The sequence below is a fragment of the Centrocercus urophasianus genome, unplaced genomic scaffold, assembly GCF_019232065.1.
Source record: "Centrocercus urophasianus isolate 14NV4802_14NV808 unplaced genomic scaffold, USGS_Curo_1.0 seq_18, whole genome shotgun sequence".
NCBI lineage: Eukaryota > Metazoa > Chordata > Aves > Galliformes > Phasianidae > Centrocercus > Centrocercus urophasianus.
Genome location: NW_024884733.1, coordinates 16,045,307 through 16,058,727, shown reverse-complemented (window position 1 = coordinate 16,058,727; position 13,421 = coordinate 16,045,307). Strand labels below are relative to the sequence as shown.

At 41.0% G+C, this 13,421-nt stretch overlaps 1 protein-coding gene across 2 annotated transcripts; it reads left to right on the top strand.

Moving 5' to 3' along the window:
• On the top strand, positions 1-12,291 carry SAMD13 (sterile alpha motif domain containing 13). 2 transcript variants are annotated; one of them, XM_042818955.1, is made up of 4 exons: positions 1-19; positions 1,420-1,496; positions 5,381-5,492; positions 11,006-12,291. In XM_042818955.1, exons 2-4 carry the CDS (start codon positions 1,444-1,446, stop codon positions 11,147-11,149), a joined length of 309 nt encoding a protein of 102 aa, XP_042674889.1. In that variant the 5' UTR covers positions 1-19; positions 1,420-1,443; the 3' UTR covers positions 11,150-12,291. The 2 variants fall into 2 exon arrangements, with proteins under 2 accessions (XP_042674889.1, XP_042674888.1); XM_042818954.1 differs by lacking the exon at positions 1-19 and adding an exon at positions 166-238.
• Positions 12,292-13,421: the final 1,130 nt, after the last annotated feature.

The following is a 13,421-nucleotide window of genomic DNA, read 5'->3' as shown; positions in this document are numbered from 1 at the left end:
AGGCAGCCCCATCCAGCAGGTAGGCGCGGCGCCTTTAAAACGTCCGCCATGACGCGGGCGGCGGTTGGTGGGGGCCGTGTGTGGCGGCGGCGTCACGCGGGCCGGGAGCCAGGCGGGGCCGCTGCCCGCTGCCACACGGAGCCGCCTCCGAGCGCCCCGCTGCCGGCGGGGGGCTGGCGGCCGGGGCTCCGCCGCGCCGGAGCAGCGCGTAGCCATGCTTCGGTATAGTTGCCCGTAGGTAGGTCCGTCTGTCTTGCTTCCCCCTCTCCCGCACGAAAAATAATGACAATGTGGTGCCACGCTGCCTGTCGGAGATGCTCGTAAGATGGTGCACGCAGCGCCCGCTGGGAGCCCCCAGGTGCGGGCGGGGTCGCGGCGGCTCCGTCCCGGCCCGGAGCCGGCGGCTGTCAGCGCGCCCACACCTGGGCTGCGCCGAGTGCTCCGGGCTCCGCGTGGAAGGAGCATCCTTACTGCCAGTTTGGTGCTGCTATCTGGTGCTGGTAATCGGCTCATAAAAGGTCCTTCCTTTCCTTTTATTTTTGTTAGCAGCGCCGTTAATTGCTATCGTTTGTTTTTTGCAAAGTTTTAGCTGAAGAGCGCGATTTCCCCGTTCTGTACTTCCCCGAGCTCTCGGATGTACCGCCGGCGTCCATTAACCTACAGCGGGAACATCCCGAGCCTGTGGGTAGTTACGGTGCTCCCCGACATAGAAATGCCTTTGAGAGCAGAAGGAGGAGGCTGGGCTGCTTTCTGTGCCTTCCTTGGGGCGGTGGGAGCAACCAGCGGGCTGGCTTTCCTTTCCTTCCGCGTCCTTTGTACGGTCCTTCCCCCTTCCGAGCTCAGTGTGCATGGAGGCAGCAGTGCAAAGCACAGGAAGGATGGGCTGGTGGAGAAGGTGCACAATTAGGCCTCAGGAGTTTTGGACTCGTTCAGTGACTCGCCTTGCCATCGGGTTTGTGACTGGGGTAGAAATCGCATATCTCATCGGTGTTTCAGATCCCCATTTGTAAAACAAGGGCGTAGATTTCCAAGCCTCACTAGCAGTAGGGTTGTGCTTCTGCTCGGGGTGACTGAAGGCACTGAGAGCATGCTTGGTATCCTATTACTGGTTATAGGCATATTGCAGGCTGGTCTTTCTCTGCGTAGTCAAGATTGTATTAGTTTAAAAAAGGATCGTATGTGATGCTTCCTGACTGAAAATCAAGGAAGATGCGATTTCCTGTGTTCAAAGCACAGGCAAACTTTTCCGAATTCATTAGTTATTACCTGCTTTGCCAAGGTTCTGAGGGAAGTGGTCTTCCACAGCACTTTGCTCTCAGATGGAAACAGTTGCATTTCTATGGAATACTTGTTTCTGTTGTGTTCGGTTGTTCTTTTCATACTACTAGTAACTAAACGCAGCTTTTTTCCTGTTGGTAGCTGCTGAGGAAACCTCTCTTCTCCATGCTAACTGTTGACATGGAAAACAAGGAAAATGGTTCTCTGGACGTCAAAAAGTAAGTGATTCCTTAAAGTTTGTTTTATGCAAATAGCATGTGAATTTTGATTGTATTTGTCCATTGACTTAATATGGATGGCAAGGGTGGGGATCTCCATCTTTGCTTATTTCTACCAATCTGTGTTCTCTATTAGTTTTATTGCATTTCTACTTTGAAATAAAAGAATCTAGGGCACTGAAGTGATTTAAAGTGGTATGCAGGAGGATAGTACAGCAATGGAGAAGTGCGGAAGCTAGTAAGTTGGTAGTATTCCTTTTTCCACTGTTTTCTTATCTCAGCTGGAGACCAAAGCGAGTGGTAGCACAGCAACCAACACTCTGCCCATATTCACCTGTTTGCTGTTGTGGGGAAAGCTCCTCTCACCGTCCGCATTGATGATGAGGTGAAATTCCTGAGGAAGGACAGGCAAAAGTCAAAGCAGCAAATGGTGCCTGAGGTGTCTGTGCTTTCTAGAACCAATGCCTGATGGGGAGAAGTGTCCCATGTATGTGTCTCCTCTCATTCTTTTTATCTCCCTGCTGACTGTCCAGCCATTATAAGCTGAGAAGCAGCATGTGTCCCTTCAAAGCAGATATTTTATGCTATTTGCTGGAGAAGCCCTAAACAGATTCCTTCTTCAAACCTATGGTGGTAATAAGGGAAAGAAAGACATGATGTACGCTGCTCTGCAGGTTTCTTCAGTGTGGTGGGCTGCAGGCTAAGGGATAGGAACTGTTCTAGATGCATTTCTTTATCTTTGAAGGTCATCAGTTCTTCAGTTGGGATCACCAGTCCTAATCTAACTTACTGTCTGAAAAGTGAAGTTTTGTGTGGGAAAAACAGCTAAGTTCTGTTAGGCTTATAAATACTCTGTTGATAAGTAAGGCTAAGAAAGGAACTAGAGAGGGCTTGTCACCTGTCCTGCCAGACTGCAGCACTTCTATGAAGCTGCACCTCATTCTTGTCTTTCACATCCCTTTGCCAGGAGTTGTCCTTGAAAATGTGATGATGCTTAGGTTCCCCAGCACCAAGTAATGTAAACAACAACAATAATAATAATAATAGTAATGGTCTCTTTGGGATACTGTTGAAATGCATGATTATGATACAGCATCAGAAGATCTGCTGGTAGCCAATAAAATTTGTATTTTTCCCCATTAACTCAAGAGTCTGGCAATACCACACCGATGTAAAAAGTGTTTCCCTGTTAAGTGACTAAGCATAGATTATGCCTCTCAGAAGCCACCTTCAGTTACCTGTTTTCTGCACCTGAGACTCCATGGCAGAGGCGAGAAGGGAAGCAGTGAGAACAAGGACAGCTTTAATCTTTTTCCCCCAAGGCTTAGGTGATAAAGACTCAACTACTAATTGCAATGGTGGCTTTTTAAATCTGGTTGTGATTATAATTAAACAGAGCATAAGCTGTGGTTTCTAAAGAAAAATATATAGTATGTATGTGTGCCTATCTACTAAGGAAGTATTTGGCACTTCCTTGAAGAGGTTATAAATAGCTTGGATAAAATCTGTTTCTTCGCAGTTATATTTTTCCCAGGCCTTACTGCTTCGGCCACATGATGGCAATAAAGGTACAGGGACAGTGGCAACCAGAAGACAAGTCAAATCTTTGTTCATTGTTAGCACATCTAGTATCTGATTATAAAGCCTAACATACTAGTTCTCTTAAGTTTTCAGGGCATCCAGAATGTCTGGCATAAACTGGTGTATGGCTAAACAGTGGCTCTTATATATATTCCCTTTTCTTGTCTAAGGAATAGAGCCATGTGCAACAGCAAGGCAAGGAGAAGGCTCTCTAGAAGCCAAATGAGCATCTGTGTGGGTAGGTGATTTAAAATCCAGCCAGCCCCTGACAGTACACCACATGCCTGTGAGTTTTCTGCAGCTATAACTGTGGAAATGGACTCTGCTTGAGGTCCAACATGATGCTATTCCAAGTAGGAATTTGCCATTGTTGCTGGGGTTAGGAATGACTAAGGTGGAGCCCTTGAAGATGTTGCAGTTGGGCCTAGGATGGGACTAGACCAAGCACTACGTTCCCTGGCAGTAAAAGAAGAGCTGTGTGAAGAACCAATGCTCTTGGCCTGAAATACATTGTGGGGGGGATCATAGTCAACTTGAAATGAAAATGCTTTGGGAAGTAAGTAAAATACAGTTAAGTATTTTGACAGATTGAGTCTTTCATTTACTGTTCAGGAATAATTAAATTGTTCTTTTAGCTTTTTTTTTTTTAATATTGAGTTTTTTGGGGTTTAGTTTATTTTTAATTTTTAGTTAAAGATGTGTCATTGCGAGTATCTGTGTTGGGGGGGAAATCCAGATATAATTCTTCAGATCTTGGTTCTACAAATATACAGAGGTTTTGCATGGTGCTTTTCACAGCATTTTACTTCTTAAGCCTCAGAATGGGTACAACACCAAAAAAAAAATCAAAAAACTTCAGGTGCAGCTCTGATAAAGTTGGATCGTCTTATTTAAAATTTTGCTGAGTGTTGCCTTTCTCTGCAATCCCAATCGTAAAGTTGTTACTTCATGAGCAAGAGCAAGAACCTCTGGCCTTTGCTCCTTGCACTGAAATATGTATATACTCTGTGATAATTTCAAGAAACTGCTTTTAAAAGGTCAACTACAAATGCAGTGTGATATTGAGGCTGCAACGTGAGTCTTTGGAGCCAGAATTTTGTTGTCATATTGACAAGTGTGTTTCAAGAATTAAGAGAGAATGCTCACCTTGTTCATGTGGTCATAGAAATAGAAATGTTGTAGAAATGGTGATCTAAAGCACCTTGTGTGATTCTACTTTCATCTCTTCGTGGCTGGTTTTAAAAAAATAATTGTCCCTTGAGTTTGCTGAAAGACATACAAGTCTAGAAGGAACAGAGGTGGTGAACGCTGGAAAATGAAAATCTGAAGGACAGAACAAGAACTTTGTCAGAGGAGTATAATCTAAGTTTACTTTCCATCTGGTACTCTATCTGTATGGTTTTGTAATTTCTTCATTAACATTATGGTTAAGCATGCAGGACAGTGAAAAACATCTGACCCGTAAGCATGGGATGTCTAGCTGGAGAAGCATCTTGTCCAAATTTATTTTCTACTGAATGACATCTTGTTCTTCATCCTACTACACTGCTGTAGGGCAGGCAATCAAGCTCATCACATGTTTCACCAAGAGTTTGCAGATACACAAAGGTTATCTGAGATAATATGATGGCAAGCTGAGGATAAGAAATGGAGGGTTAGAGTAGCAACATGAATGATTGGTTGGTCTTGCTACTGTGGAATGTAATTGCTTAAGGTCAATCATAGAAAGAATCTGTTCTGATTGTGTTAAACACATACATTCTTAGTTGTTCAGAAAGTCCCAGGATTTCTCCAAAGGTAAGTCAAAAAGAAATTTTGGAGGACTCTCTATATTGAGCAATTAATGCAATCAGTGGTGCCTCTATTTTCTTGTTTTATGAGCTAAAGATAATTTCCAGTACTGTAACCCATGTTACAATATAGCACAATCTCATCTTGGAGAAGAGTAATCTGCATACTGCAATTCTATGTAAATGCTTGATAGCTGAAATCAAACTACAGAGGTAGCCTCTGTTCTGCAAAGGCAGTGCACTCATGGGCAAAGCTCCTGATTGACTGCCTTTGGCTGATGTGAATATCCATATTCTTTTCTGAAGGGAGGAGTATGTCACTTGTCCCTGGTATCAGGTCTTTGAAATGGAACAGAAAAGCAGTGATTCTTCTCTATTGGAGTGGTGGCAGGTGTGTTGAGGGGTACTATTCCTGGAGGAACAGAGAAGGGAACATACATGGGTTGTCTACAAAGAAGCAGCAGGGACTCTACAGACAAGTAGTGATTATTTGTTTGGGTTTGTGTGTTGCAGTTCAGTAGAAAATGGGAGACCTCCAGATCCTGCTGACTGGGCTGTTATAGATGTTGTGAATTATTTCAGGACAGCTGGATTTGAAGAACAAGCCAGTGCTTTTCAAGAACAGGTAAGTTTGCTAGGAAACACTTTGATTGCCGCCACCTTCTCCCATTGCACGTTTTTGCCATGGGCCCAGTGATACCTTGTTAAATGGAAAAATCCCACATTAGGTGATTGGGTATAAAAACCTGTGGGAGTTGAAGATTGTCATGTTACAGGATCCACATAATGGGATGAAGTATGTTTGAAATGTCATCTGAAAGGTGAGGAATCTAAACAAGTTTTCTCGCTTGGACTGGTTTAAAATGTGGATGGTAATTTCCTTCTTCCTAAGTATACTGTGCAAATACTCTCATCCAAAGGTTCCTAATACAGTAATTACTTTTGAGGATATAGAATGAAAAGGGCTGCTGTGTTCCACAGAACTTGACAATATATGTGAACAGGGAAAGAGTAAGTTGGCAATTAAAGGGAGTAATCTTCTCAGGCACAGGAGCAGCATGTTTGTAGGACTTCCAATCTGATGAAGCGACTGAGGCTTGCAGAAGGGTGGTTGTAAGTATCAGGAAAACCTGGAGAGTTTAGATCCTTAAACTGAACAAAAGCTATGAGTTGGAGAATTTTCCATCTGTCTTTATATGTCAAGGAAAGGCTATTGGAGAAAAATCAGTTAAAGGGACAGCCATGGACTGCTCTCCACAGAAAAACAAGTGTGGGAGCATGAATCAAGTTTCAGAAATCATTTTTACAACTTTAGCTTTTGTGGTATTGACCCCAGAGTTAACTTCAGTATATGGTGTTAGTCTCAGTATAATAAGTGCCTACATTATAAGCACACTTTCTGATGCTAATGAATGGCTTCTTTTGGCAGTTTTGCAAAGAGCATAGCTGTTGTATAGCTCCTTGGTAACTCACCTATCAGCACACTGTTAAAGTGCATTAGTGAGGAAAGATAGGGGTGTTTGCTTACTTGGCTTGTGGTTCACTTGTTCCATAGGGACGGATCATAAAACTGCAGATTATCAATTCAGCACATTCTGTGATATATCTGTAGGTTTGTGTGCAAGTACCAGGAAATTAATTGTCATGATAGTTTGGATGGGGCTTTGGGCAACTTGGTCTAGTGGAAGATAACTGTGCCCACAGCTGGAACTCTAGGTGATCTTGTAAGATCTCTTCCAACCCAAACCCTTCTGTGTTTTATTCCATGAACATTTTTGTTTAGTTATTAAAATGGATGGCTTGACTTTCCAAGGCCTGAGCCAGAGTAAGATATGGCCAACTTTGCTGGAGAACAGTACATCTAAACTGAACTAGAGTTACTGTTGATCAGAATAATCTTGCTGACCTTCTGCACCTGGGCTATGAAGTCCCATCTGATTGGAACTGATGAGTATAAAGAAGTATCTAAATTTAGCTCTTTGTTCTGGGAGGTGAAAAGCCTGGTGCTGGCTAATTTTCTGGCAGAAGGCAGAGAGGTTTTTGCTGCAGCTGCTAATAATTTTTGAGAATTTGAAGATGGGTAAACAAACGAAAAAAGACTAAGTTTATCAACTCCTTAATACTAGCAATTATGTCTCCTCAACAACCCTGGAAACATGACATAAGAAAAACACAAGCCAAGTAATTGCAGCCTCTGGGTTTTTTCCTTATTCTGACAGATACCTCTGACTTTCATCACATGCCTTAACCTCTCTAAATACCAGATGGCTTGTCAATAGTACTGCAGTAATTACTACTGATCTTGCAACAGCAAAGTGAGGCTAGCTCAGGAGTTCTGGCAACGCAATTTGCAACAGCCTGGTGGAAAATAGCATGTAGAACTGACAAGTACAAGTTTTGTTAGTATTCTGCAGTGAGGGCAAGTGGCTTCAGGAGGAAAGATGCAGTAAGCTTATTTTTAGCAACATATTGCCAAGGCTCTGCTAGGTTAGATGGGCAGTAAGCTGCCATAGGCAGAAATATGGTTTTGGTTCTGCTACTAACTTCACTTCATGCTAAAGCTTTGGAGAGAAGCTGACGGGTGCCACCAAGATATAGCCAGGAGATGTGAGATGGACATTTGAGGTGGAAATCATTGCCACTCCCTTCCACTTCTATTTCCTTAGCAGCATAGAGAGCAGCGAGTGCTCTCCAGGCAAGAACTGACCCTTCCCTTCTGCTTCAGGAGCAATTCTTTCTCTATCCTCTTAACAGCAGTGTTGTTTTGTTTCCTCTGCGCTGTTTAGAAGACACTAATTTTAACTCTGTATACTTATGGTATTTGTTATCAGGATCTCACAGGCTCTCCAGGTATGGCAGTCACAAGGTGTGCAGCTGAAACTGTGGCCATCTCTGGTTTTAAATGCCATTTGTTCTGCAGCTTGTCTGGGTCTCAGAATCTGAAATTTGTTTGATCTGCTACTGCCATGGATATGTACTGGAAGGGGAACGAGGCTGTAAGTGGTGAAGGGAAGTATCCCAATTCACCTACAACACTGAGAAATTGTTTTCCGCTGAACTGTTTTAGAAGGGTTAGCACAACGATTTTCTTGCAAGACATCCATAGTTCAAAATGTAATCTCAAGAAATATTAATATGTTCAGCTTCTACGTAACAGTAAGTCCACACCTCTAATGAATCTAAATCTGGACTCACATGACGCAAGTGACTCAAAGGATTTTGTAAGATGTGATTTTTTTCTTACACTTTTAAAGGAAAATGAAAAAACATTTTAAGGACTACAGAATGTTTTTAGTAACTGTATTGTAAGTGCTGGTAGGGCATGATGAGTATATGATGGTTATACATTATTCTTTCTTGGAGTTTCATTGATGTCAGCAAGCTGTAAGAGCTCTCTGAAAAGATTCAACTGGAAGATGTTGCCCAATATCCAAAACAATAACATCAAGCACATTTTTCCAGGCAAGCCAAGAAGTTGGGCACAGAGGATCACTGAAGAGAGTGGCAGACCAGATGTGGGTGAGAGTGTGAATGTCTTCAAAGAACTGTTATCTGCAAGTACATGGCTGATATTTCTCTAGGAGCCTTGGGAGCACAGGGGGCTTTGGCTTGCTCGAAGATGGATTCCTTGTGATGTGTCCTGAGATGTGATAGTGCAATGCTTGACCCTTCACTACTGCCACGCAACTTCTTACCATTAGTACTGTGTTATGCAGCTCAGCCTAAGGAATCCAATGATAGTTTGCTGGTCCTTGCTGCAGTGCCTTACCAGAAGGGAAACAGGTTTGATATTAGCTGGTATCTGCTGCCATCTTCTAGCAGATCCACGGCATGGAGGAGCATGCGAGCATTCTGGCTGGTATACTTCCTTGTCAGCTGTGATGTAGAACACTGCAGTTCTCAGTCACTTGGAGAAAGAGCAGACTTGATTCTTGACTGGTCGTGTGGGGATTTGCTGAAGATGATAAATTGACTATTGCAGCTGAGGAACTACTGTTAGCTCTAGATGTGCAGAGGGATGCCTCTCTAGATGGCACTAAAAGGGCATGACAAAAGCTGGCATTAAAGTTGAATAATAAGCTGAAGCTGAAAAATGACCTGAAAATAGTGGAGTAGCAGAGAAGAACTTCACAGAAGTCTCCAAAGTCTTACCTGATGCCAAAAAGTGAAATGACAATAGCAAATCTGTGGAAGCAGTTTTAAGGGGAAAGAAAACAAAAAGAGGTGGAAGTAAACCATAAAATAGACATAGAGATGTAACACACTGGAATTTTAATACATATTTACTCATTCCTACCCAGGTATGCTTAGAGGATCAGTCTTCTATTCAATTAAATCCTTAGATGGTCTACTTCCCAGCATTTCTTAAATCCACGGGGAATCCTGTGGAAGAAGAAGGAAAAGGAAATAAACTATCTCTACCTATTCATGGAGTTTCTCCTGTTCCAGGTACTGGATTTTCTTCATCTGGATCCCTCCAAGCTGGAGGTTGTTCTTACTCCATAACGTCATTGAACGGCAGTGGAAAAGGCAACTTCAGATCAGTCGTATCAATGAGCAAAATACTCAGTGGTGTCAGAATTTCCACAAAAAGAATTGTGACAGATGGAAACAAGAAAATATCAACTGTTTTTTAACTATTAACATTCTCAACAGAAATTGGAAGGAGGTACCTGTTATACTTGGGTAAAAAGTTATTGGAAATGTGATTTTTTTTCAGAAATACTGTTACACTGTGCTCTTCTGGAGGGATTAGCAGTTATATCTTTTGTAAGGTTTTAAAGAAATTCCACTTTCAGCGGATATTTGGTTATAGTATGCTTTTTCCATCAATCTTGTATTTTTAATCACATAATGGGAGAGATCAGTTCGGACAAGTTACGATAGAACTCTAATGTTCCTTCTTTGTCATTTTTGCATGTTAAATTGTAACAAAAAATATGATCAGTAACATCTCCAAAACAATATTTAATATTTGTAAGAAAGATACTGCAGTGGAACTGTTTTGTGTGTGGTATTTATCTATGGTATTTATAAAAACACAAAATCATGGTAATATAGAGTAATGGACGACAATAGTATGTGCAGGCATTTGAACTTGTTGGCTATTGATGCCAAATTAAAATTTATTTTTTAATTAAAAGTAGAAAAGAATGCAGCAAAGTGAAGCCAGTGCAAGAGAACAACCTATGTTAAAGACTTTGGGCTGTGATGACTTGTGAGACACCAGTCGATGCACTGCTCTGTAGATGTAGCTTGTTTCTTGGGTAGCGCAGTGATAGAACTGTGACGGTGCAAATAAAAGAATGGTCATGTGTCTGAAACTGAGGTGGGAGTTGTGAGATGGGGATTCTTTCTGCTTTTCGATGCATGGAGAATCATCTACAGTTAATTTTGCAAACATATGACAAGGTTATCAGATGGGGGAGAAAAAAAAAAGCCTGCAGGATTTCTAATCTAAATAGGTCAGAAAGCAAAGATTTGAGGGGACAAAAAAAAAAAAAAAAAAAGAGAGAGAGAAAAGAATGCAAACCCTATGATTTAAAAGTGGAATGTAGCCATTGTGGAGATTCAGCCTGGGAAGTTGCTGCCTTCTCCACTGTAGTTGAAGGAATTTCCTTTGGAGTGCTGAGCTCTGCAGCTGGATCCTTGTGAAAGTTCTGATTGCAGGAGACTCCTTTTCTCTGCAGGATGTGTGGGAAGTGGGCCGTTTAAAGCAGTCACCTGAAGTTATTAGCAGGTGCTGACTAGTCCTATCTTGTACACTGCTGTTAAAGGTAATTTTGAAACACATTTCACTGCCTTCTCCCTAAGTGTGTCCTTTGCTTAATGGCTGTTAGTTAGGCAAGCTGTACGTGTGCCTATTAAATTCAAACAGATGTACAAGGAGGGAATTTTGAAATGAGACTGATTTGGGTTTTCTGCTTGACTAAATAGTATTTATGCATTAGTCAGCACAGTTGAGCACTTGAAAAACCAAACAGCAGATGTTAGCAGCTACAAACAATTATTTCAGAAAAATAAAAGGCTATTTCTTTTCTCACTGATCCTCTGTAGTAGTCTTCCATTTGTTGCATGATTGTTCTCAGCTATTAGATTTGTACATTTTCTTTATCAATTCTTTAATTCTTCTTATAGGAAATTGATGGCAAATCATTACTGTTGATGACAAGAAATGATGTACTGACTGGACTTTCATTAAAACTGGGGCCTGCGCTGAAAATCTATGAATATCACGTAAAACCTCTACAGACACAACATCTAAAGAACAACTCTTTATAGCGAATTGTCTAATTGGGGTCATGTTGTGCCTCAAACAGTAAATAAGCAATTTGGTTTCATGTGATGGAACTTTGTAAAGAGAGAATATATTAAGAATTTAAACCAAATTTAGATATTTATCCTATTGGATAGAGTTGGCAATATAATGTATACTGAGTCTGAATTGAGAGAGGTGGTGTGTATTTTTCACATAGTGCATAATGATTTTCTCTTTTAGGGTTTGTCAGTGAGCATGTTGAAATAGCTACATCACTGTATCCAGAACAAAAGGGAGGTATGTCATTCTCATTTTTGAGCCAGCGTGTTCTTAATATCATTATTTAAATACCAAAAAATCAAACAAACAGAAGAAAAATAAAAGAAAGTTTATGTGCATCTTTGGGAGAGATAAACTGTTGGAAGTATCTTCTGGTGTACAATAAAGACCTACTGAAACTATTACTACTTGTAATTCTGGGATGGGACTGACATTTGCCAACTCACCCTTTTTTGCAGAGGGTCCTATTTTGACCTTATTAAGGTTTATTTGTGGTATGCCGCAATGTTTAAAGCTGTACATAAAACTAACATAACCCCTTCGATAGCAGAAGGTGTCGCTGACAGGTGAAACTGGGTTGTGTATTTTTTGCTGTCCTCTAAATTTTCAGCTTGTTTTCACCTGTTTTTAACGGTAGCTCTATGTAAAGTATGGTTGGTTTTTAAAGTTTGTGTTGCTTTGCAAACAAAAGAAATAGATCGTTCTTTTATAATTTATGATAACTTGTTTTCTAACATTATGCAGAAATTTGTTAAACAAACCTGCACATTTTTAATATTGTCTGTCATTGGTGTTGTAATGGTTTATTTTTTTTAATGCTTTACTTAACAGTTTGAATACTTGTTTTAAAAACTAAAAGAAGCTGTCTTGTCACCATACATCTCTGTTAAAAGAGAGAGTCTTGTTCAATCTGTTTGTACCAGTTCCCTCCTTGATAGGTTGCTTGCTATAACCCAATAAAGCATTGCTTATGTTTGAACTCAGTTTACTTTATAGATCTTTTCACTTTCTGTTTCTTTATTATGTTATATTGGATTTCCTGATTTTTTTTTTATTTTTTTTTTTTTCCTACTTCTCCATTAAAACAGTACCAAAACCTTCTGCATATTCTTTGCTCCTGTGATTACTTTTAACACCACCTACCAAGATATTTAAAGACTTTATATTTGCTTTTTCTTATCCAGTGTTACATACTGCTGAAGGAGAGAATTTGAAGCATTGGTTACATTCACCAGTAACATCTGCACTTCTCTTACCCTTTTCTAGAGCTGTCAGTGATTCAGAGGTGCTGTGCTGGCACTGCTACAGCAGAGTGAATTATCCCTCAGTGCCTGGGAGATAACATACAGGTACTGCTTAGCACTGTCCAGACTTGTCATCTTCTCTGGCCCAGAGAGCTTTGTGATGACCTCTAAAATGGGATGTGGAGTTGCATAAGTGAGACTTAGCAGATGAGCTAGGAAGCAGGAAATAAGTGGGAGTGTGTGCAAAAACTGAACATGGTTTGGGAGGCAGCTGTGATGGGATTGGAAGAGAGTAGGGGTGTGGTGATTTCAGCCAAATGGGGACAACATTCTATGACAGCAAAGAGAAGCTCCTGTAATCTCCTGCCTTAGGTAGTTGTCCTGCCTTCACTTTGATTTGGCCAAGTGCAAGGTAGCTGTGGATGCTACAGTGGTAGGAGAACTGCTTATATTTCTAGTATTGCTATCTGGAAGGGGATAAAGCCACATATGTATCTGCTCTATAGGTAAAACTCATGGCATGTGCTATGACAAACTATACAGCAGCATGCTTTCATGTATAGCTTCTAACCTTTACTCTGTAAAACGTTTATTTAGATATGTGATAGGATTCTGGGGTGTATTAACCGTTTCTCTTCCTTTCCCTCAGAGAACTGTGTTCTCTTTGGCTATCTGTTTGTTAGCAGGTTTGTAGGTCACAGTCTGAATTCTTGTTACAACGTTATTGTTTATAATTTGGTAGCAGCCAGGGATACCTACTGGGAATAGAGATCTTCTGGAAGGCTTCAATCAAATAGAGAGAATCATCTCTGCCCTGGGGAATTTTCAGGTACAGACTATCAGGCCAGTCAGAGGCTGCAGCTGAAAAATTACACGTAAAATTTCTCTAATTATTTTAATACAGAATTAGATCTACTTATGGGAAGGATTATGTGAAGCAGTTGCCTGTAGCTGTCTGGAGATTCCTACCTGCCCTGAATTTGTAGAATTG